Source organism: Scomber scombrus, chromosome 14 (genome assembly GCF_963691925.1).
Source record: "Scomber scombrus chromosome 14, fScoSco1.1, whole genome shotgun sequence".
In the NCBI taxonomy this organism is placed as follows: domain Eukaryota; kingdom Metazoa; phylum Chordata; class Actinopteri; order Scombriformes; family Scombridae; genus Scomber; species Scomber scombrus.
In genome coordinates this window covers 17573324-17600016 of record NC_084983.1, presented here as the reverse complement: position 1 = coordinate 17600016, position 26693 = coordinate 17573324, and the positions used below count along the sequence as shown (strand labels likewise).

The window sequence follows — 26693 nt, the reverse complement described above, 5'->3', positions numbered from 1 at the left end:
AGCGACACATATGAGATGTTTCAGTTATGTTTGACAGACTGCTCCTCTTATGGTGTCAGTGATGTTGGTGTCAAATGCATCAAGCTATATCAATATTCAGTTTCTACTCCATACGTATGTATGTGCTTACCTCATGAAACTGCCTTGGCTATCACTATCTTCTCCCTCATTGTGACCCCAAAAAGCAATCCCCCTGTTTCCCCCATGAAGGTCAGCCCTGCCACTGTGCATTAAAGATATTCCTCTGTTACATAGCAGTAGACTCGAGTAGCTTTAAAACTCATCATTGAGGAACTCTCATGCTCCCTTAAGGAATCTGGGGACTCTTTATCCAGTTAGTATACCCTGCATTCAAGAGGGGAATCTGTTTGGTCTCCTAGGGGGGGTTGGTTTTGCATCAAGCCTGCAAACAAAGAAAAATGCAGCATTTTTCTGCACAGAGCGTTCCAGCCACTCAACGTTTGAAACCAGCTCTGTTGGAATGCTTGTTTTTTTTTGTAGTTGGAGCTGATTGTGTGGCAAACCGTAATTCTTCACTTGCATCGGGCCTGTTTGTGGGGTCCCGAAGTCAATTGAGGGCTTCAGCTATGTGTGTGTGTATCAGTACCAGAGGACCCTCTCTCTCTCTCTCTCTCTCTCTCTCTCTCTCTCTCTCTCTCTCTCTCTCTCTCTCTCTCTCTCTCTCTCTCTCTCTCTCTCTCTCTCTCTCTCTCTCTCTCTCTCTCTCTCTCTCTCTCTCTCTCTCTCCCCCTTCCTTCCTTCTCCTTCCAGGCTCATCTCTAGCTGAAGTCTAAACAACAGCCAAGTTCATAAGCTCTCACTTTGATTAATTATTTGAAAAAAATGACATGTGCCAACATGCAGCCATGTGTATCATAACGAGTAAGGGGATAAAAGGCAGATAATAGAACAGTTTGTTAAGCTCAGAAAATTAGATTTTTACTGTAATGCTGCCTTTAAAAGCAGGAAATATAGATTTATTGCACAACCCTAATAATATGTTTTAATACATTTTCCATTCAGATAAAATGAACTACCATAAATTCCATAAGTTTTCTGCTATTTTTTATTCCATTTTTTTTGAACGAGAGAAAGAAAACTTTCTCCTCTGCATCAGAACAACCTGCAGATATCAAATTGAAGTCAGTGTTTTGCTGCTAACTATAACCTGACAGTGGTGATAAAAAGCTGCAGTACCATAAGATTCACCCAGCTTCCCTTCACCAGTTTTATTGCTATACTGCAATAAAGATACTGTGCTGCAAGAGAGGATATTTTAGAAAAACTGCTTGTTTAGGAAACACAAATGGTACTTTATGCATCATATGTGTACATATACATATGTAAATATTTTGCAGATATGTCAAGGCAGCTTTATTTATATAGCACATTTCATACACAGGGGTTACTCAATGTGCTTTACATAAAAATAAAATATTAAATCCAAAACATTAAAACATACAATTAAAAGGAAAATACATTTGAGACATTAACTGTTAAAAAGCATTTATAGATATATATAATTTATGTATATTTTTAGCTTTTTCTTATTTTAATTGATAACAAGGCAAATCTTCACAGCATCAGATCACTTTGAGATATTTTTGGCCCAGATACATTGCTATTTAAAACTTCAGAGTGTCACTACCTATGAATCAAAAAGAAAAGATATCAGATATTTGAATCTAAGATAAGGTAGAATTTTTAAGAAGAAGTCACAACTTTAATCATCACAGAAACCCCCCTGAAAAATAACGCACGACTTTCACAGCTTTGTAACAACTTTAAACACCATTTGTCAGCTCGGTAAGCACAACAGCCTCATGTTTGACTCTTGGCACCAGTTTAGTCGAACCATCTCAGATAGACTGTGGCCGATTGTTTGATGCTATTGAGTGTTTTCAGATGTTTGACTGCTGCAGTCGACTGACAACGGCTAGACTGCTCCTTTTTGTCTAATACAATTCCTCCTTAATCTCCCGTAATCCTTCAGCCAACACGCCTCGCAGAAGCATTAAAAGAACAGAGCGCAGGAAGTGTGTTTTCTTCTGACAAATAAAATATCAAGTCGAGCCTTCAAACGTTGACCTCACAGTAACTGTCAATCCACACAGGAAGTGAGACGTGAGAGGCGCGTGCTACGACTCCCACCTGCATTCAGCGTCTGTCCATTTGTGAGCACCGGCTGGCAAAAAACGCCTTCACCAGGCTGGACTGTATGTGTATTTATTGTATATGATTCATTGATTTTCCCCTCACACTATAATAATAAAAAATGTATTTAGATAGCACCTATCATACATAAAATACAGCTCATAGTGCTTTACCTTTGAAACAATAAAACAAGAGGGAACAAGTTAAATTGAACAGCATAGATTAATAAACAAGTAGAGATGAAAGTTAATCAAACATTTATTAATGACTGATGGGGAATTTATGAATGTGAATTGGTGTAGAGACTAATTAGGAGTCAGAATCTGAACATTATGTGAGGGTTTAAAAGTGATACTAAATAAAAATAAGTGTAAAACACCGATTCGCTAAAAGCTTTGGTGTGAAGATATGTTTTAAGTTCTTTTTTTGGTTCTGTTATGGAAAAAAGTTACGTAGTACACGCGCACATCCGGAATAAAAAAAAAGCATGCACTGGACCAAATAACTAAATCTGTAACGGCAGAATCAAGTGTGCACACTGTAGCTCCTGATGCAGGTATAATTTAATGGGATATCAAAAGGGACGTTTCGAGCCTCCTACTCTTCTTCAGCTGCTTGAAACGTCACTTTTGATACCCCATTTAATTAAACCTGCATCAGGAGCTGCAGTGGCGCAGACTTTCTTTCACAGTTTTGGTACATAAATCATTAAAGTAGCTTCCACACTGTAGTGAATGAGAGGAATCTGCTCTTAAACGGACTTGAAGGCCTTAATTAATCAATTTAGATACGGTTAATACGTTCCAAACACATACAGGCGGATATTTGTGTGATTTCTTTTAAACACAGCTGTATGTGCAGATTATGCTTCATTTAAATGAGACAGAAATAGACATGGAGCGCGTTTGTGTCTGTTCGTGAGACACACGACTGCATCATGTTTTATGTGAATTGGCCACACATCGTCGTCTCTTCACAGCGACTAGTTGAGGACAAACTGAAGCCAGCCTCTGAACCCAGACTACTACAGGACTGTACTTGCTCTGTCTTTATGTCAGTGCTTTGTATTTGTGGCGTTTGGGGTGTGTCATCAAAAATAGGATTATGGGCTCTTTTGTTTCAGATCTAAGTGAATCTGAACTATGAGACAAGCCCCTTTTTATATATTCGCTTCCTGTGGGAACCCAGTTGTGAGTGTGTGTGTCCGGCACCTCTGTAGCTGGAGAACAAAGCACATATGGTGTCTTGTAACCACCAAGCTTTTTTCTTTGGGACTTTCCATATTCAGATTAGAATAATAGCACTCCACCCTTTTTTTTTTTTTTTTTTTTACTAAAATACAACAAGTCACTTGTGAGTTTAAAAGGATGTCTTAGTGTGTGATGCTGACTTTTTGTTATAGATTTAGACATTTATGAGACGTTTGGCTGCCAGGTCAGAGTCTAATACGTATTTTAGGGATTTAGAAGAGGAAAAGATGCGGAGGTTCTTACTCCCAGTTGGTAGCAGAGGAGATTTAAATGTGCATTTTAATGGAAATATGTCACTTTCCAAACAGGATAAATCTGAAACTTTAATGTGCCTTTATAATAGATGATGGAAAAGAGGATGATTGTCTTATATTGGGGCCGGTATGGTATTATGCACCAGGGACTGCTATGGGTGTTAAGAATTGAGTTTAGTTTACAGCAGAAACAGTGAATTTTAGAATAACATTGACATTTGTATAAAAAGGTCAGTATTTGGTCTGATTGGTGCATCTCTGGTTCATGGGTTGTTGGAAGCCAATTAAGGTTGTTTTTTTGTCTTTTTCACTACATTCCTGCCTTCTTTTGCCCAAAGAGTAGGTTTAGCAGTGACTGGAAGCAAAATATGTAAGAAGTAGGATAATCCATATGGGAAGAAAAAATCCTTGATATAGATTGAATATAAAGCCTTCAAAATAAATCTTCCACTTGTAGAAAGATGAGTTCTGGCATCAGACGGCTGTCTTTAAGCCAACATTAATCCCACGAGCTGCACTGACCATGTCTAAAAAAGGCCTTTAGGGAAATATTGTCAAGCCACAGAAACTGAAATAACAGAGCATAAGGAAAAAAATGGAGTAGATCACGCTGTTTGATTGGCAGGACGCGTCTGAAAGGAGCAGATGGTGGCAAAAAAAATGGAAAAAGGCCGATAGTGTCGTGTGAGGGATTTAACGTAGAGTCCTGAATTAGCTCGAAATTAGCATGTTGTTACTCTCACTCTGTAGCACTTCACAAGAAAGCTGTGAAGCTGTTATAACACTTGTTTTGGGTACAACAAGCAAAGCTCTCGAGTCACTCTGCTTTGACGTTGTGTTAGAGAGAGGACACACACACACACACACAGAGGAGGCCGCAGTGCTGCAGGGGTGTAATTCACTGCTGAGTCTCTGGCTAATTTTCAAGACTCGGATACATCCATGCCCTGCAAAGGCCCCATCTGTAATACCATGACCTATTTGTGTATAATCACATTTCCAACAACCAATGGTTACAGTAGACTTCGCAGCTTCTTGGGAAGCGGGGGGATTGTGTTCATTATTATCAGCTGATGGCATCTCCGGTTGTGTGTGTGTGTTTGTGTCATTTCCAGCTGGCGCTCCATCAGTCAGTCTCATTGATATCCAGCGTGTTACCGGCAGATGATGTTACCGGCAGGTCAGGCATGAAACGTGGAAATGTGTTTTGGCTTAAAGGCTTGAATGGATGCCGCAAAAGAAAGCCACAATACATATAAAGTGAATCTGTCCTCTTCCTGATCTGCTTTGATCAATCATTTCTGCTGCGTTTATCTGATAAAGTAACAGTTTATTTGGCTTTCAAACTCGTCTATATTACAGAAAAGGCTTATTATTATTATGAGTAGCTGCATGTGGACCGTGTTTCAACACAACAGGACGTTACGGCTCGAGCTGCAACGCTCATGTGATGTCTGGCATTTAGCGAGCGAGCTAGACGAGGCAACACAGGAAGTTTGTTGTAGGATGTTCGAGGTAAGAGGTTATTTTCTACTTGACCTTTTAATGCCATCATAGTGATACACAATACACCAAGCATACTCAGTGATGGTGTTATGCATATAGAGTAAAGGTAAAGTATGAAATTACCAATCAACAGAGGTGTAAAGAGCACTGGAATGACTCACGTAAAGATTGGCTCCTTAAAAAAGATGAGTTTGTCTCGCTCACAATATCCATTGGTCGTTTTAAAGCATAAATAAATAATTAACTCAAACAGATGAATTTACATATGTAACAACACCTTTGAAAAGTACATGAAATAGCTGCTCAATTACAGTAATGTGAGAGCTTGTAATTCGTTACTTCCATCTCCTGATAATCAGAAAAAATAAAAATACATATTTATTTTTTCTGGAGAATTATCAGAGGGATAATTCAGTACTTGGAGCAGGAGAAGTATGTTGGAAAATTAAATTAAAGGCTTTACGCCAACGCTATTTCTCCTATATGTGCATGAGCTCCTAAATGACAAAAATTTAGGGGCACAGTGAAAAACGTTCATGTGGCACAGAGTTTATTAACTCAATAAACGGCTGACTTCTCTGCTTCTCTGGTTTATCTTTCACACTCAGTCACTGTTTTCACTGTTTTAGCGCGTTGGTAGCGACCACCTGCTGTTTCTGCTGTGCCTTGCTGTGCTGTGTGGGTGGGTGTGATGCAAGAGATGTATTCAGAGAGAGCGCACCATTTCTCCGTGGGGGACTATCAGTGAGAGAACAGGAACTGAACTATCATTCACCTTTTTCCTGTGTGTTGGACCACAGTCAAGAAGTTACTTCATTAATCAGGAACAGTCCTCGTTGTGTATTTTTAGCTACAGCTGCAAAGATTAGGCGATCAGCAGTAATTGAACTTATTCGGCTACTTTGGCACACCACTACCCTCCTCGTCCTTATGGAGGCGCTGAACAGACTGGTGATGCTCAGATGGACGGCGATTGTAGGTGACAATGAAGAAGAAACGAAAGCTAGATAATAAGCCATGAGCCGCTGCTGTCAGACTCTCCGTGTCTACACTGGAAACGCAGAGAGAGTCAATAGAAGTTCATAAATGGCTCGTAAAAGTTTGTGTTGTAGCGGCTCAGCACTGAGAGGCTGTCCAGTATGTGTGTGTCAGACCAGTATATCGGTCAACCAATACTACTGGTCAATACTGGGCCCATATGTTGATATCGGCCTATATGTTGCCTGGTATGCACTTATTAGGAAAACTACGACAACTAGGACTTTTCTTTTGTCTTTTTAATCTATTTTAACTTAGTAAAACCTTTTCTCTTATTTGCTCTTATTTTACTCATTTAAAACATAATAATTTTTAAATCTATTTATTTATTTATTTTTACTTATTTTATTTACATTTTTAAACATTTTTATCATTTTTAAAAAAAAAAAATCTTGCGTGCATTTGGTCTCAATTTGTCTTTAATTTGTTTTTATTCCTTTTTTTAATTTCTTTTTTTGTCAATTTTTCTGTCTTATTATCAGCTTGTCAACCAACTAACTAACTAACTATGCTTGTCTGTATGAAAAGGTGCTATATAAATAAAGTTTGATTGATTGATAGGACAAAGTAGGGCTGTGCAATAAATAGATATTATATTGATATTGTGATATCTTATAGATATCGTCTTAGATTTTGAATATCGTGATATAGAATAAGTTTTTTTTCCTGCTTTTAAAGGCTGCATTACAGTAAAAATGTAATTATCTGAGCTCAACAAACTGATATATTATCTGTCTTCTTCCATGTAGTCATTATATCAACATTACTGATAATTATTTAATCAAAAATCTCATTGTGAAAGCACCAATATCACCCCTACAATATTGTCAAAACATCGATATCGAGTTATTTGGTAAATATTGTGATATTTAATTCTGCCCGTATCGCCCAGCTCTAGGGCGAGGTTGTAAGGTTTTATGTGGACTCGATCAGAAGTAGCAGAGCCACCAAAGTCCTGATTTCAGCGCTCTTGTCTGCAGTCTGACATATGAATTTCCCCTTGGATTGTATTTCCAGTGTTTACAGGGTCTCTAGCAGCTTCAGCAGAGCTTATTAACATGTTGACATCAGCCGCTTGCTGAAAGGTTGCTGCTTAGCCCACACAGCGCGTTCACGTCAACTGTCACATCAATCAGGGTTTCCCACAGCAAAACTCCTCCAAGAGCAAGACGTAGGTTTTGACTCGTCTCAGATCACCGTAGAGGATTTCTGAATGCCGACTCTAAGCCCCGACCTGACCAGACGTCCCGACAAGCTGTCTCAGAGCTTCTGGGGAGTCGATACTTGACAGTCCATTTGATTATTTCGTTTTGGGAACAGGCTCTTCAACTTTTAATGACTGCAGATTTCTCGCTGCACAACAACACAATCTTTTTGAAACATGTTTGCTTTGGTTGGTCTTGTCTGGCCAAGCCAGTGAAATAAATATATATATATATATATATATATGAGAACAGAGCTGCCAACGGCCAAAAGAGAACAAAAAAGAACCAGAAATTCAACACTAACTCCAATTTACTGAAATTTTGTACTTTTGAAGACAATGTGACGAGTCAGATTTCTCTTTTTGTCCAATCTACAGTTAAATGCACAATGCTAGTCACAGATAACCCCAACTAATGTTCATTGTTCATAATAATTAAAGAAATAAACATGTGTGTAAATCACAGAAAGACAAAGTCAATGCATGCCCCATTGCTTACAAATTGGCATATATTGATTACCACGACCAAAAGAGCAACTCCAATATCCTGAAATATTGTACTTTTGAAGACATGTCTAACTGCTCTCTTTCACTTTATTGAAATAATCAGTTTAATTTCTGCTAAAACTGAAATGACAACATACCTGGATCAATCCACACATATATAAATATATATATTCGGGCTGCAGCTAATGATGATTTTGTTATCAATTATGTAGAAATGCTGAGAAAAAGTGAAAAATGCCCGTTACTATGTTCCAGAGTCCAATCTGACGACTCAGATTTCACTGTTTGTACGACCAACAGTTCAAAACACGTGCTTTGTTCCCTATAATTAAAGAAATGAATATATGAATGTAAATCACAGAAATACAAGCTTTAAATTGGCATAATTGATTAGCACAGTGACTGCATAGTAAAAAGCTTTTCTTACTTATGTTAATGGATCATATCAGCAGCAGCATCATAACCGGTCGGGGCAGATGGCCGCCCACCTAGAGTGCGGTTCTGCTCGAGGTTTCTTCCCATTAAAGGGGAGTTTTTTCGACTCTTGCTCATACATCTTGCTAGTACAGTCTAGACCTGCACTATGTGAAAAGTGCTTCGAGATTCCTTTAGTTGTGATTTTGGCGCTATATAACTGAATAAAATCGAATTGAAATTGAATCATAATGTTATATTTATATTTGTAGCTCAGCCTCATGTGACACCAACGCTTATTACGTAATGTTACACAGCCTTGTACTCTTCATTTATTAATTTGTCTCTTTTTTGTATTTTTGTGGGTTGTGTGATTTGAAAGTTAATGAAACATCAAAGGCAATTAAAAAAGAGAGAGAAAACCAGCAAATCCTCACATTTGAAAACTCAAGCAAATGTGATTAATCTGCAATATATTAATCTACAAACTGTGTGTTTTAGCACTAATAAGTATGCAATTACAATTTGAAATAGTCCTAATATTCTTTTTTATAATTATAGTTTTGGGTTTTATTTATTCAGCTTTTTTTTAGAAATCTGTCTCTTAGTTTTCACTACAGCAGAGGTGGAGAGATGATGCCGTTAGTCTGAACACACTGTCAGCAGTTTTCTTGGTGACTATTTCTTAAGTTGAAGAGAGAAAAAATAAAAAAAATGACTCCAATAAAAACACTTTATAGTCAGATTTCTTCAAACCTGAGCAAATAAACGATATGCATGGACAGACGCCACGAGGGGTAAGTGGGAAAGTATGTCTCCCCGTAATTTGGAGGAACTGACCGTTTAACAGCAGGGCCAACAGGAGGCCATGACAGCTTAGTCCATCTGCTCATCCGGCTGCTTCCAAACATGATGATTCACAATAAATTAGAGTTGATTGTATTTTTATTTTTAATCGTGTGTGTTTCCATCAACTCAGACGGCCGCTCTGGACGCATCTCCCAATTTTTTTTACATGAAATTTACTGTGGATATTCATAAACTCCATGAAAGTAGGGAAAACGAGGATAAATCTGTCATCATGTTATTTTCCATCCAAAAAGTTTTGTTCCGTGAGCATTTAATAACCATCAAGGCTTCTCGAGAGGCCGCTAGAGGGGCCGTGCTACTCTGTCTTACTGAACAATAAGATGAAGTACTGAGTTTATCCTTTAATGTTACGTTTGTGAAGTTAATAATAATAATAATGATAATCTTTATTTAAGCAGCATGAGTCCTTCCCATTAACGTGCGATGATTGAAAACAAAAAAGAGGAGTTAAAACACAAAATTATATAAATAAATCACTGTAAAGCTGCTCTGAAAAGTGATTTAAGAGCAAAGGCTTGAACTCCTCAGGAAAGTTATTTCAGAGTCGAGGAGCCCTGACAGCAAAGGATCTTTTTATCTTTTGTGTTTTTTTGAGTCTAAATCTTGGAAGCGTTAAAAAAGAAAGAAAAAAAACCCAGAAAGAAAACAGTTTTTCTCACAGCAGCTTAAAGCCTTGTTTCTTTTTTTTTCTTTTTTTCTCGATGGCATCCGCAGTGAGAGTGCCTCGAATCCCCCTCCCCAATCATCTCATATCACCTCCTCCCATGAAATGTGTTACCCCGTAACTGCCACCATTCACTCGTGCACAGCATTGGCCTGCAGGTCCACTCCCCCCCCCACCCCTCCTGTCTCTCCCTCCCTCTCTCCCACCCTCTGGCACTCTCCACCACCTCTCTAAAATGTAGGTCACATACAGCTGCTGTAGGAGTATTTGTTTGCCTGGCTGTCACCTCTCATTACACCCCTGCCCCAAGCCCCCTTCCTCCATCTGCAACATCTGCGGTCATGAGCAATGCCACTTCTTTAATGTTTAATGCATGCTTGTGTTTTACTACAACTACACAAACAGTGGCCTAAAAATTGGCGATAGATTATTGATGCTAAAGTGACGGCGTAATAGAGAGCAGAGGCATCCAGCATCAAAGCAGAGGACATTATTGAAGCTGTAATGGTTTTTTTTCCCCTGCCGTTCCTTCCGACTTTATCTGTAAAGATCTGGGTGAATGATTCGACTGCCAAGCTGCATTAACGTACTTCAGTGACAAGCAGGGAACGTTTAACGAGATGGTCTTGACTGGAAATGCAAGGCGTACAAAACTTGCCCGAACACATTGTCCGTTTTCGTTCTATCTGCTGAGATGGTGGGGGGGGTGGAGATTTCCCTCGGGGGGGGGGGAGTTAGAGGTATTAGAGTCATTACTATGACCTTTATTTGCCCCCCCCCCCTAGTCTCTACTGAACCCTGTCTGACTTGTGGAGGGGGTGTGTGGAGACGGGGTAAGTTGTGTGGCATGGCACAGCGTCTCTTGGAGGGACAAGACACACTTTGCAGTCAGCTTGGTCAAGCCTGTCTGTAATGATGAGCGACCGCGATCCCCAGGAGGCGAACACATGCCGTGTGAGCATCAGAGATATTTGTCAGGCTTGGCCGTGCCCATTTCTGCTTCTTATCCATCACAGAGGTCACAATTCACTTTTTAAGTCCTCATATTTAGCATTTTACAAGGTTTAATGGTTCATAAAACACTATAATGTAGTTGTAAGCTGATATAAGGACTCTTAAACGTTTATTAATCTACAGAATTTGTCAACTATTTCTCCTATTAAGACTTATTATATATTAATATAACTGTTTTATTATATAATCATCAGTTATTGATGCCCACAGGAGGAGTTATAGTTGTTGATAAATACATGAATAAACTCTGCTTACAACTAAGTTAAAGCGCATTATCAACCATTTAATAAATGTTTATATGCTGAATATTAACGCTAAATAAAGGGAAATATAGTGTTACTAACTTGGCATTGGTGTCTTATAGTCAAATAGTAGTTTTGTTCTTTTTGTCATTATAAAATGAACAAATCTCAAAGCTAAAACCACCAGAAATCCACAAAAGAGCCAGATCTTAAAGGGATAAAGTCCCTCTTATTATAACTTAGGTTCTATTTTTGTAGTTTTGGCCATCGTTTCGCTTAGTTGATAATGACATACTTGCCATGTTTAATATTTTCAGATCTTTTTTGGGGGGGTTAGGGTGGGGGGTTAGGTTTACATTTTATGTCTTTTGTTAGACAGCCAACAGTAGAGAGAGATGGCAGGAAATGAGAGGATAAAGAGAGATGTGAAATGACATGCAACAAAGATCCCCGTCCAGATGTGAATCGGGGACGTTGTGGTTCATGTGGGCTTATTTTAATATGTATATAATTTCCATCATAAAGAAAGATATTTTAAAGTTAACTGACATCACCTCCTCAGGAAGCACTCTTAAATAAATATAATTTGTTAGAACAATTCAGGGCTTTAAGGATTTAAGGACTTTTTTTTCAGTCACATTTTTGTAACTTTTGTTTAATTTCTGTGGCTTATAACAACTTCACCCTTGAATTCCTGGTTCGACTTCAAACCTTCTGTACATGTTAGGTGCTGCAAATACCAGTTTCCAACTTTTTTCTTCTCTTTTTTTTTTGAAGTCATATCTGTGACTGGGGTCTTTTTTTTTTAACACTCTGATATATCTGACTTTACATCTAATAACAGGAAAGCATCTAAACAAACAACAAGCATAAACGCAGCAGCAGCTTCCTGTGCGATGAGAGATTATTAACAATATCTCACATTTCACAGCTTTCAGTTTCAAATAAAAAATGTTTTTTCAGGTTTGTTTACAGCCTTATCTGACTGCAGATGTTTCTCGCCTGAATTTTTCCAGATCTCAACACATATTATGTTCTTTGTTTGTTTCACAGTATTAAAAATGATCACCAAAACTAGTAAGACAATAAAAAAAATGCAGAATTATCCTCAGAGCCTTGAAATGTACTTGAAATGCACTTACAAGTCGATGTAAGATTATTAGAAATGATGTGAAAAAGCTATTTTTAAAAAGAGTGGAATTACCCTTTTTTAAAGGAAAAATGAGAGGCTTTCAGTTTGTGTCTTCTTCAATTTGACATTTTGTATCGCGGTGTCAGAAAAATATCTCCCCACTCATCATGTCACCGCTCGCTTGTTCCTGATCTAATGTTTGATATGAGCAGGTTTGAATGTTGTGTGGCAGATTAAATCTGATGCTGGGTCTTACTGAGCTGCTGCTCACATGTTTTTGATCAGGCTCCCTACATTGTTTTATTGTATTGACACAGTCATAAATAATTCAAATATGACCTGAGAGTGTGTGTGTGTGTGTGTCTGCTCATGAACACTAACCTCTCAGGGATTCGTGGTGAGGAATGATGTCAAAAAAAAAAAAAGAGCTGGGAAGATGTAATAAAAACATTCATCCATATTTATTGTTTAGTTGAACTTTCATAGGTTTTTATTGAGTGCAAACGGGAGAAATGAAAAAAAAAAAATCTTAAGAAAGTAATACAGTCAGATGGTAAAAATGAGACTCTGAGATGGATTTCAGTTTCGTGGTCAAACCGAACTAAGACCAGCGTCCTAAAATAGCTCAAAGTTTAATATTTACAGCCCCCGTTTTCCCTTTTTTCTAGCCAAAAACTGTCCACCCCATCACCACCATCTCCTCATCAGCACATACCCTAAAGGCTCTTTGTGATTTGGAAAGTAATTTTCTCTACCGCGGTTTCTTGGTTACTGGAGTTCCCTTTCCAGCTCCAGTGAAGTCATACCTCCTCTCCTCTCCTCCTCCTCTTCTTCCCTCCGCATGCATCACTGATGTTTCTTTGTCGTTGCAGAGTCTCGTGGCCTGAGGCGCAGCCTGCAGACAGCGCAGAACCTCCTGCAGGAAGAGGTGAATCGTGCAGAGGAGCATTCAGAGGTAAAACTTGTTGTTCTCGCCGGGAATCAAACACAACGAGCCTTCATCGCTCTGCCATACTGATGTGTGTGATTCTTGGAAAGACTGGAGAGATGTCTGTCCAATCTGATCTCTCAAGGCACAATATACTTATATACTTTAGATCAGGGGTGTCAAACCTACAGTGCCACCACTGGATAGCTCTGCAAAGCATGAAAATAGCAGTAAAGTAAATGCAATTTTTAATAAAAAGCGCTGCTATTCTCGCCGGTTTTCACCCACTATTCACAGTCAAGGCTTGAGCTCTAACTTGAGATAATTGACTTGCAATGTGATTCAGATTTTAATGATAAAGTTGCCTCAGTGGGCTTGGACATATTTTATCAGTATATCTTACCATTTTAACCCCAGAGTTACTTTTTCTTTTCTCTTTTCTCTTTTATGAACAAGCTTTTTCTGTGACGAGAATCATTGAAACAAAACTGTGTTCCTGGCTCACAAACAAGCACTTTAATGACACTGAAACTGGTAACCACTCAGGATTTGACACCTAATATTGATGCACTTGTTAAGGGGAAAAAAACTTTAGAGTAAAAAAATACAGACAAATACAAACAAAGGCTAGACAAAAATGTGTCTGTCATCATCCATCCAAACAACAGACAACAGAAATGATTCCTCCTGAAGGGCAACAAACCACATTGAACTTATCGTCCGCGCTTGCTGTAACCTCCTATTTATTTTAAGCTTTTATTTTACATTCCAGCTGATAAAGGACCAAAAAGGTTTGAGCTTCCACCGCTGAGCTGTGTATCTTCTGTAGGATCCTCTTTATCTGTTCACACCGGTCAAAGATAGAGAAAGAGAGGGACCGGAGACTGTAATGATCTCTCTGAACCAGATGTGACAACTTTTTGATTTTGATGAGACGGGAAGGTTTCCGAACCACGCAGTCATCACAAATCTGACTATGCAACACACACAAACACACACACACACACACACATAGTCAGCAGTCCACCGACGTCTGAGAGCAACTTCAGCTACAGAAATCCCTCCGCATACTGTTCAATCCTGCACTCAGATTTTAGAGTATCATGGAGTTTTTGAAACACAACTTCAAGAGCAGTTCAAGTATGTTTTTATGAAGGGACTTAAAACAGATGATTGACAGATGAAGGCTGCACACGTTTTTTTTTAAAAGATGCATTTTATTTTTATTTTTGTATTCTGTGGGTCACATTGGGTAAAGTCCAGCTAAAAGAAATGTGTATATGGTGTTTTTACCGCTCTCAGGGGTCACATTAGGAGAGTTCGTCAAATTTAAGGTGTTGAGGGTGTTTTGACTGCTCTTTTTATGACCCTGAACAGTGTGTAAGGGTGAACATGTTCAGCTGCGTGTGCTCGCTGACATTCACCTGTAGGCTCGTGTTGAATAACTCATCACAACATGCGTGTACAGACACGACAAGCGGCAACACTCACTCGTCTAATTCATGTTGAAAAAAGGCAATCAGTGGGCCTTCTTCTGTGGGCGCTGTAGATATTTTAGGACAACAGCATCTTTATTGTGTTTTATTGTATTGTATCTGTTGTAATATTTATTTTTGATTTAATTTGTTTTTCTCAGAGAAAATCCTCCAGTTGTAATTACCTGCTCAGTCAGCCCATGGAGATTATACTGTTTAAGGCTGCATTCAAAACATTCATTTTCTCACTCAATTAAAGAAAAAAGGAAAACCATTTATGGAGATTTACTCATCACACAGATGAAACATTTACTTTATATAGCACCCAAACAGAGTATAAAGGTGTGGACACACATGAAGCGTCAGCAGTGCATGTGCAGACACATCGATCAGAGCGTCTAGCCATGTCTCAGCAAAAAAAGACAGTGGAAATTATCTGTTGGTAGTCACATTGACTAAAAATACCTGCAATACTCCACCTTTCATTACAGTTTCAATGTCTATATGTGTATATCACAGACAAATAGGCCTGTCACAATAATCATCGACCTATCGCACACTAATGTAATTATCAGCATCATCATGTCTATATATCGACTTACCATTTGATACATAGACATGACCTTGATAATTTTTTTTTACCTCAGTATTGCCACACTTCACATTAGCAGCTAAGACGTTATTCATGTCACATTGGCTAAGTGGGTATTTGCCTCCATTCCTCACTGTGCTCGTCCTGAGTGGAGACTGCAGAAAGTAAATGACTCTGTCCCCAACCATAATGGCAGTCTGTGTTTATATGGAAACCTAGCACCCAACAAGCATTAAAAGTGGTGTTTACAAAACCCACACAACTTTCTATTCTCCTTATCACCATGGATATATTTAGTTTTGCATCCTCCTCGCACAGTGAGAACACAGCTAAAGACAGTTTTCGAGGCTAGACAGAGACTCAACTAGTCAGTTTAGATGCTAACTGCTGTCATCCTCATTCTTCACTGCACGCTGTCTGTCCTCGTAAGCTGCAGTTAAACGTCCTGCGAGGTTAAAGGAGCATCATTTTGATGATTTGTGGCTGCAAAAACAGCTGACATTTGTGATTTCTGTTGGATTAAAATATATAATCCTGTCTGAGCTGCAACACATAGTTGATTGACATAAAAAAAAATTAATCACTAATCATTTTTATAATCAGTTAATTGTTTGTCATTTCTCTAGGGAAAAAAAAGACAAATATTACTCAGTTTCCAGCGCTTTTTTTGCACTTTTTATCAACATATATAACACATATACTGTATTTAGCATCTGGACAGTTGATCAGATATATTTGAAAAAAACAGACTGGAGACGTCACAGCGGCCTCGAGGAAATTGTGAATGACACTTTTTAAACATTTAATAAACCAGATAATTAAACGTCTAAGCCAGATAATGATCAGTAGATGATGGTATCATTTCATTGATAATGAAAATAAAAATCTTAAGCCTTAATCTTTTTTGGTATATACTGTCAGGAAGTGAACCTGCAGAATAAAACTGTCTTTTATATTTTAACAGATCATATGGTTTATGGCTCAAAATACCAGTAAATTAACTTCAACTTCTCACTTCTTCATGCATTTATAATCTGCCTTGTTTTAAACCCCTGCATGTTCTTTTAGCTTTAATCTAGACAGTGAAAGGAGTCTTACTCACAGATGAAACCCACACTGCCGCTCCAGGCTCGGATTGATCCGTGCAGCAGGAGCACACCTCCCCCCTACTTCACCTCCCCTCTCCACACCTCCTCACATCACCTCCCCACCGCCTCACATGGCTCCAATCGATGCCTCCACGACTCTGTCATTAAAGCGGCTTTCAACTGATTGATTAAACAACACCAACCACGTGCTAAATGAAAACCTCAGCTGCATTTATGAGACTTATTACGTTCTTACACTGTTTGGTTAAAATAACTTGTTGAGGAAATTTAGAAGATGTAAAAGTAAAATTATGATGCATGTTGAAGATGGACATGTTCGCTTATTCTAGTCCAACTCATGATGAAAGAATTGAAGAGAATCTCTCTGTGTGTAGGTGTTTATGTGGGTTTAACCAATTCAATTCAATAAATCTTTCTTGTCCAAGCAAGGAGGGCGAAAAGGTCGACTGTAGTTAATTATTGATGGCAGGAAAGGAGTCTAGAGACCCTGTATCTCCACCCAGAGGGCAGAAGGTGGAACTCCTGGTGAAAAAAAAAAGTTGTGTGTGGTTGGATGGTCCAACCAGAATGGAGATGGACTTACATTACTCGCTTTCTGTAGCTTTGTCTTTCTTCTCGCCTTAATTAGACAAAAACCAACAGATCAGGACAAGAGTTTAAAGTGGTTCAATAAACGATTTATTAAAACAGAGTCCACATTAAAAGAGTTCAGCCTCCTCATTAAAACTAATCTTTTTTGTGCTCTGCAGTGGATGGCTGCAATTTATCGTCCATTATTGTGCCCAAGCATTTGTAGCTTTTAACAATATAATTGTTGTCTATCACTCAATCTTTACTTATGTAGCGTCAAATCACAACAAAAGTAATCTCAAAGTACTGTTCACACAGAGAAGATCTAGTCTGCACTCTTTAATTTAATTTAAAGAGACCCAACATTCCCCCATGAGCAAGCACTTGGCGACAGCAGCAAGGAAAAACTCCCTTTTAATGTGAATAAACCTCAGGCGGAACCGAACTCTAGGTGGTCGGCCATCTGCCTCGACCGGTTGGGCTGATTGTCTGCTGTGGCAGTCTGATAGAGAGTGTGTGGGGTTTTTTAACTTCTAAAAATCAATCAGCATGTCTTTATTAGTCTGGCTCTTTTTATAAGTTTTGTTTATTCATTTAGATTCCCCGTAAGCAACTATCCTTCGACACGAATTTCTCACAAGTACACAATAAGCATGACAATACCACATGCAACCAGAAAAACACGACATACTCCATACACATACAGCGTAACCTCACATACAACATAAAATAAAACATTTAATCCCTCTGTTCTCCTTGGGACAATTTTGACCCGGGAGGACAACACGTGTTAACCTTAAAAAATGAGGTATCATTTCATTTAATTGAGGCCTATTGACCATCATTTCCAAAAAATATGTGTAAAACCTGTGGCAATAAGTTGGAATGAAGTTGGCTAAAAAGGTCCAACACAGAATTGGGTGATAATTTATACCATTATGCTTTATAAACAGTCAGACCAAACCGGGTCAATTTTGTCCCCTTGGGCATATCCGATATCGATATGAGTGCATCTCTCTCATCACCGAGCCAGTAGCCACGGAGACGGACAGAGCACTCACTGCTGCTGCCGCTCAAAATATATAAAAAAATAAACTTTAAACTCTCTCCCGCCGCCAGTAAAAAAGCTCCAGATCAGAGCAGAATCCACTGTGACTCGCGGGTGTTATTTGTCCCGGAGCTCCGGCTCTGCTCCCAGTGCTCAGCAGCTGTCCGTCCCTCCGATCCATCCGCTGCATTAATAAACATCTCACACACTCAGAGTCAGCGCTGCGACATCGCTCCAAGTATATCTAGACAACTTTTTTATGTGCTCTAACTAGGGGGGGAAAATCACACTCCACCGTCAGTTTGTTAGTCTCATACCAGGCCTACAATTTATTTATTTAAGTTTGCAACTTGTTTTATAATAATAATACATGTATTTAGTATAGCAGAAATAAAATTCGCAAAGTGCTTCACAAGAATAAAATTGGAAAATATTATCAATATTATAAAATATAAATATTATATGTTAAATATTGACATTCATTCATTGCTTTGTGCTCTAACAAGGAGAAAAGATCACACTCGGTTTGTGCCAATGAGGCAGGAGCAAGAAAAACAAGACAATACATTTTCTTAGTATTTAGTATTTATCTGACTTCTTGTAGCAATTCATGAACAATTAGCCATGCAGTAATATAGAAAAATGTGGATGTGATAAGTTGAGATGCTTTGAGTAATCGAATCGAATCATTAACAGGTAAATTATAATCAAATAGCTCTGAAATACAGCCAGCGAGTATGTGAGGAAGACGCTGGGAACTGCTTTTTGCTAACAGCTCATCTGGTTTCTATTGAAAAGTCATTGTTATTATGATGTTTCTGATGAAAACTAGTAATAAATACAGTAATCTGCAACAATATTAGATCATAATCCACAGTGAAGAACCGTGAGAGCTCTTCTGTGTATTTCTTCAGATGACCTGCAGAAGCACGCGATCGTACTGCTGGATGATCATCAACATGAGATAAAAAAAACAACTTCTGAATGAGCTAAACATTTCAGACCATTTCCTTTTCTGGTCACCATCGTATTTATGTTTTACTCGTGATAATTTGTTGTTTTGAGATGAATCCAAGCAGCCTGGCGTCAACTAGACACAAATCAAATATATCTCTCTAATGTCTCTGTAACTATCTCCTCTGATCTTGGTCGTTCCAAATTAAGACTGCAGACGGTCATTATTGGCTCAGTGGGGGGAAGGAAAAGAAAAAAAACATCTTGATTTTTCATGATTGTTCTGCAGCAGCATTGACGCAGAAATACAAAACATCTCTCATAGTTCGGATGTTTTCACAGTCGTGGTGCTGTGATCATTACAATGTGGAAAAAGAGGAAGAAAAGAGTGGGTTTTTTTGTGTTGGCTTCTGCCTTCGAAGAGTCTGACCAACAGTCTCTTCTTCTGTTGCCTAAAGTCAAACAAGCATCCTTTTTTATACGGAAGATTCCTTTTCAGGTATCGACATGAACCGATATCTGAAGAAGAAAACACAATTTTAACTTGTTTTTGTCTCCTGTGCTCGTATAAGTCACTCACACGCTTCAGTTTCATTATAAAAACTAATAGAAACATTGCTGTACATAATAAAAGGAGCTAAACTGATGATACTGTGTAATTTTTAGGGTAAAATACCAAACAGCCAAGCTACAACAACAGAATGAATATATACCAACACATATACTAACACAATATAAGCAAGGATTTACACTTATATACTCACTCTCACGATAAAAAGCACATTTTGAATACCACCTTAAGATTGGAAGAAAACATTTTAATGGACTAGTTACAATGGAGAAGAAAAAGGGGAGTAGGAATATAATAAATAAATAATAAATAAACTCAGAATGCCAAAAGGTAAAATATTGAAATGAAATGGTAGAAAAAATTACCCAAAATGTTTAATTTACTACCATAGAAGATTTTATAAAAGCAACCAATGTTCTTCTCTTACATTTTTATATTCCAAAATCTACATGAACTAATGAATACATTTTCAAATGAGAGATAAATCATACTTTATAAGAAATGATCTCCCTTATAAATCATATCAGTATGAGTACACTTACCCTAACAGCTGAATCAAAAAGTAATCAAATGTAATAAGTTACATTACTTTGATTAAGAAATTGGTAAATAGAGTAACTAGTAATCTGTAACCTACGCAACCCTGATCGTCGTACACACTGAATTACACAAACATGCTATTTTTAAAGTTTAATATAACTCCACATTCAGCTGTGGCCTTTCTACTTCTTTTTTATTAACAAAACGCTGCAATGTTTGTTTTCTCCAGACAAAATTAAAGTTAAGCTTCGCCTGTAACAGCTGTTTTTATATCGTGTCAGTGTGGCCAATAAGACCGATGCATTCACTGTAACATGGTTATTTAAATGGCGCCTGGGCCAGATGGACGAGCCTGAAAGTGCACAGTGGGAGGACAGGAAATAAACCACAAAAAGTCCAGCATGTCATTCATGTCATGGGCTCTCAATGATGAGTCCTGTTAATGGAGGGGCGGCGAATGGGACTATGAGAATTTACAATGCAGCAAACATCTGCAAACAGATTTAAAAACTCCAAAGCTAAATTTTCTTAAATGATGGTCATATTTTGGACTTTTCACCAAAACCAATAAAGAATTGACTTAGAAGTAGAGTTTGTGTGTGTGTCCGTGTGTCCGTGTCCAAACCCTGATATATGTTCTTCATCGCTGCTGTCACCCTCCGTTATTGTCTAAAAATACATCAGTGAGCCACATGTTCCTGAATCATAATGAACACAATCACTGTAGTGCATTTATCAATGAAAGCACCAAATATGTATTAATCTGCCGCTGAAAGTAGTCCCCAACAAATGTGCTGCAGTATTTTTCTCCTACATTTACATTTGTTACAAACTACAGCACCCAGCTGTTTCAACATATTGTTTTGATTTCTTACAAATGAAAGTCATGTACATAATATGCATGTTAAGTACAAGTATACGGACTCAGTTATTAATAGAATTTGTAGAGAGAATAAAACCATCTTTTATCTTTTGAATCAATTACAGTCAACAAATCTTTGTGACGTGTATTTTGTAAATGTGAGTATTCGTATATTTTAAACCAAACTACCTCAAATTTACAGACACAATAAGATGAGCAGGTCTGCATCAGTCAGTTTGTTTTTCATGCACAGAAGAAAACGAGGTCACCGAGAGAAACCAGGTTACTCGTCTAACAGTCTATTAAGCAATTGGTCGGTCAACAGTAAACTCAATAGCAGCTATTAGGGCTGAACGATTGTGAAAACATATCTGATATAGCAAATGTGATATGTTTTGAGATACGAAAGGGAATAATAATAATAGTCACAATAATAATAATGAACTTTATTTATAGAGCACCTTTCATACAAGGGATGTAACTCAAAGTGCTTTACAGAGAGAAATTAAAATACAAGAAAACAACAGCAAATGAATGAACATTATTGTCATTATACCAGCAGTACAATGACATTTTGTGATGCTTTGTCTCAATAAATAAGATAAAAGACAAACAAACAAACACTAAACAAATCTAAAAGAAATGCAAAGTTGCACCATCTGAGCAGCCTTTGTGTAAGGTAGCAGCAAATAAACATATACAAGACAAATATCACCTCCTGTGATTTGATCATTGCAACTGGCCGTATAACGATTTTGATGAAATTGTCAATCATTTTGATTAATTGTTCAGCTTTTTTGCTTGTCTATGTTTAGTTTACAGAACACAGTTTTTTGGATTATTTTGGCTATTTTTCTCTAAAAGATGACTTAAAGCGATGAATTGGTTACCAAAATAGCTGCCGATTAGTCAAGTTAATGTTGCAGCTCGATCTAAAAGATTTAATTTAGCAGTCTGATTAACACAAAGAGGAATCCCGTTTAAACAGCTTAATTTCTCGAGTATCACGATTATTCAACCTTATTTTTTCTCTCACATGCACTAACCTGGTCACTGTTTTTTGTTAGTTTTTTTGGTACATTTGAACTGACAGCAGTTAAGAAGAGACGAGGTCCACGGTGACAGAACAGCTTGTACAGTATTTCATCTTCACACTGCAAACGTGTCCAGGCTTTTTTCTTCTTTTTTTTTAAAATAAAGAGCTTTGTGTCGGTTTGAGTCTGACTTTGAATTAAATGCAGGGATGCAGAGCGGAGTGTAATGATCTTTCCTTTCATCTCACCACAGTGATGTCATGGAGATACCTTCCCCTTTCTGAAGTCGTTGCTATGCACAGACTTCTTTCTTTTTTTTTTAAAATGCAGAAACCTGGTTAGATACACAGTTTCGCATATACATGACCATGAAATCAGGCTCCACTGACAGAAACGTAGCCGTGTTAACCAGATTTTTCTAATCCCTCCAATTTTATGAAAACCTCTTCTCCTTTTTTTTACACAACATCTTGAGAAAATCAGGTTACTGCAGAGAGCTGACATGCATCTAAACAGACATGAAGCGCTATAACTTCCCAGTCTGCGCTTATATGAACATGCAGGATTTAATTAAACGACCAAATATGTGAATAATACCTTTTGATTTTTAGTCTGGAACCTGGAAATGTGCAGAGAAACTGACAATATATCTGCTGTAAAGAGTCATTGTAAAGGTGTGACAGCAAGACAGGATGTAAAAGCAGCACAAAAGACATTTAAATATGATTAAAAAGTGTTAACTTGTGTTGCATACAGTATTACTTAATTCTTTTCCTGTCATATTATGTAAACTGATGTCTAGAGGAACCAAAAAGAGATGTGATTGTGTTTTTATAGGCTTTTTGCCAACCTATCTGCATCGGTTGCCGTGGTAACAACATAGATACTCAAAAGTGCCAGCAGACGATTCAACTTCAACTTTGTTTGTAAAGCACTTTAAACACAACATGGTTGATTTAAAGTGCTTTACACAATAAAGAGAAATCAGACAGATTAAATAAAAATGACTACAACATTAACATTAATAATAAATGTAAAAGGTTACAGAGAACAAAGCGTCGGTCCACCATCTGTTATTCTTTGTGTTGTGGAAAGCTCTGGATTTGATGTTACTCACAATGCGACACAAAAGACACTTTGAGGTCAGATTTGAGCATCAGATTTGAGCGTCTGAAATGAGACGAAACTGTAAGAAATCCAGTTGGAATCTTAAACCAAATGTGCATTTCGGGTGTTTTTTTTTTTTTTTTGGGAAGACAGCGATCAACATATTTCACCTTTTACTGAAAACACAAAACAACTAAATGATTAATTCAGTGGATTATCAATAGTTTAACCAATTATGAAAATAATTGTTAGTTGCAGCCCTACTTTTGTGTCTTTAATGTCTGTTTTAAGATACAAACCAAACTTATTTAAACCATCACACCCCCTTTTTATTGTGACTTCCAGTAATTTAGACGTTTATTCTTCCATTTAGCTTGAAAACATAAACTATGAGAGCTTGTTTCTGTGCCAAAAGCTATTAAAAAATGTACAGTGACAAAAAGGGGAAACTTGATCACATATCGCTCGCTGTGGGAACCCGCCGGATGTCTGTGATGATTACTTCACAACTGTAACTGCTGTCCTCAATGTTTCTGCACAACCAGACGAGGCCCAGACTCCGTTTCTCACATCCTGGGAACACATACAGACGCTGATCACAGGGCTTTTCAAGCATTGCCAAATGTAACAGTTGCAGCACATTGTTAGCAACCATTGTTAGCTTTGTAAAATGTTCTTGAAGTGAGATATTTCAGCTGACAAACTATGCCAAAGTTCATGGGTAAACATCCCCCCGAGTTTATTAAATCCTCTTTTTTCTACTCATAGGAGTTTGTTTGAACGGTTCCCCGCAGTCGGACCTCCCTTTGTGTGTTGTCCTGCCTGCTAATGTTGGTTTATTTGTCTGCCCCCGCTTCACAGGAGCTGCTGGAGAAGTTCATGGAGGGGAACGTAAGCCTGGATGAATTCATGGACTCCTTCCAAAGCTCCAGGAAGACGTATCACATCCGCCGGGCTCAAGCGGAAAAGATGCAGGATGTCGCCCAAGCCAAGCGGCAGCCGAGCAAAAGCAAGAGAGCGGAGGAGCCGACGAGCAAGATCCCCGAGGTGAAGAAGGACTCGGAGCAGCCACATGAGCCTCAGCGGCCGAATGGCTTCGTAGCACAAGGACCTCTTAGAGTGTTCCAGGTACGCTACGGCCTCACGCCGGCCATCCTCCTCCCTCATTACCCCGTTTCTCCCCCCGCCTCGGCTCCAAGCCTTCAAAGTAGTACGCCCACGTCCGAGCCCCAGATGGGACAGACCCACATCCTCAGCCCGAGCACCCAGCTCCCGGGACACGGCCAGCCGGTCGGCCTCAGGGTCATCGGACAGTTACCAGGCGGCTGGCCAGTTAACGGGCGGCCGGTGCGAGTGCAGCAGCTTTACAGGCCGAATCCTCAACAGCCTGAGCCACCGTATCGATAAAGCTTAAAACCAGCTGAGGAGGCGGGAAAAGGAGAAGGCAGGAGGAAGAGGAGGAAAAGGAGGATGATGAAAAGCCGGTTTGAGAGGTCTTCCAAGACGTGGGAACCACTGGCAGCACTGCTAACGTCCGTTTTTCCGTTCTCCATCCATGACACACCAAACACGAGCAGAGCAGAGATAGAAAGGCGGCAAACGACAGGAACCGGAAGGAAGAACATGCAAGATTTATTTTTTATTTTTTATCTTTTTTTTAATTCTATTTTTCATGTTTGTTTTTTGTTACACTGATGCTTGTGAAGCACAGGGTGGTGAAGCACATCTACGACCACAGAACTACATTTAAAAAAAAAACAGGATCTCATTATTCATTCATACAAGTTAGGAGAGAGAGAGAGTCATCACAATGAAGTGATGTTTTAATATAAACTCATTTTTTAATCCATCTAAATAAGACATTCATATTTTCCCAAGATCATGAACACTGCAGAGTTTAAACTGGTGATATATATTTATTAATAATACCCAAACTATAACTTGTCAATATTATCAGCGGTGTCATATATGATTACTCTCTCTCCAAAAAAAACAACGAGAAAGGAAAAAAAACATCCTCTGCCTTTTTTTTTTTTTTTGGGGGGGGGGGATTTCATTTTCATGGACGGTGTTGTTTGCTCCTCGCATCAAGTGAGTGATTTATTTATTCATGTAAATCCTATTTTAAATGGCTGACTTCAAAAGCTTCTTGTTTACTGTGTGCAGTTTGAAGAGCTGCTTCTCCTTTTTTCTAAAGCAGCCACTGTTTTTTATTTCTCTTTTTTTTCTTTCTTCCCCCCCCCTCCGCCACCCCGCCTCTCTCGAACTGAGTTGCAGAGTGAGGGGAATTTAATCTCTATGAGAATGTCAGCGTTCTGCAAGCCCACAGTCGAATATTTAAGGAGATTTTTTCTTTTTCATTTCTCTCTTCTTTTTTTTCTCTTCTCATTATTCATCCCTCACCATTTTAAGGGGAAACGCTTCGGATTGTAATTATAATAGCTTCTGCTCTCAAAAACTTGATATCACGACATACATTTTGCTCATGAATAACTCATTTAAGAGCATGTTTACTACAGCTTGACAAAAGTACATGAAAATGCCTTCTGTAGGCCAGTGCCCAGTTGCATAAAGCAAGAAAGAGTTCAACTTTCATCATCATCATTTTGTATATGCATTTTAAGGCTTTCGGGGAATATTTTATTTTACAACTTGGGCCATATTTACAGAGTTTTGTCCATCATTCCCTAATATCTAATAAAAAGAAAAGTTATTGCAGCTATAAAGAAGTGCCAGGGGAGTTTGCAGGAGAAAAGAAAAAAAAAATCTCCGTTATTGTTTATTAAGCTCTACCTCTTTGTCCGCCGTGCTCCTGATGATTTTTAAAAATGTCAAAATTGAAGGTGAAATCATGCAATCTAAAAAGCAACATATTGTATTTGACTCCTAATGGAATAAAAAAGAAAACTGCACACAGTGTTAAATGAATAGCTGTGTGATTCAGTGATGTACACTATGAAAACCTCCTACAAACTACATACAACAAAAAACCCCAAAAAACAAAAGACAGAAACGCTGTTAGTACAAGTGATTGACAGTGTGAAAGATGTTTTTGGGGCCTTACACATAATAAAATTAAAAGTTGTATAGAAATCTGAATTAAAAAGGAGTGTCACTTGTAAAAAACAAAACAAAAACAAATAACATCTATGCAGCTCATTAATTCAATATACAAAAGCTACAAGTCTTTGTCAGAAAGCACAGAATTGTTTAGGTTACTTGGTTTCCAGGTTATGTAATGATATATTATTTAAAAGAGAACTGTTATGCTCATTTCTAACTGTATGTTTATTCAAGGGCTCCACTAGAGCTTTGTGTGATTCACACTTAAAAAAAGCTCTTTATTTATCTTATACTGGCTCTTTATGCAGCACCTCAGTTCAGCCTCTGTCTATTAACAGGCAGTTTTAGCTCTTGTCTATTTAAGGCCGCCCCCCGCCCCCCCATTCCCAGTGAGCCTACTCTGTTCTGATTGGCCAGCTTTCCCGGCGCCAAGGCGGCGTGTGAAGTTGCCACTGATGCAAACCCAACATTTTCACATATAATGATAATTTAAAAGTGATATTTTAAAGTAAAATGTAAAAAAAAAAGCCATCATCATTTTAGTGGACATACCTTTACTTTATTATTTGATTTGAATATTCAACATTGTAA

The 26693-nt window shown here is 38.2% G+C and overlaps 1 protein-coding gene across 1 annotated transcript in view; it reads left to right on the top strand.

The window, feature by feature from the left end:
• Positions 1-24949, top strand: part of vps37d (VPS37D subunit of ESCRT-I) — a 42087-nt gene extending 17138 nt beyond the window's left edge. The window contains exons 3-4 of the mRNA XM_062433721.1: positions 13122-13204; positions 23901-24949. Of these exons, the coding sequence (XP_062289705.1) occupies positions 13122-13204; positions 23901-24446 (629 nt within the window). The 3' untranslated portion in view covers positions 24447-24949. The remainder of the gene's footprint in view (positions 1-13121; positions 13205-23900) is intronic.
• Positions 24950-26693: the final 1744 nt, after the last annotated feature.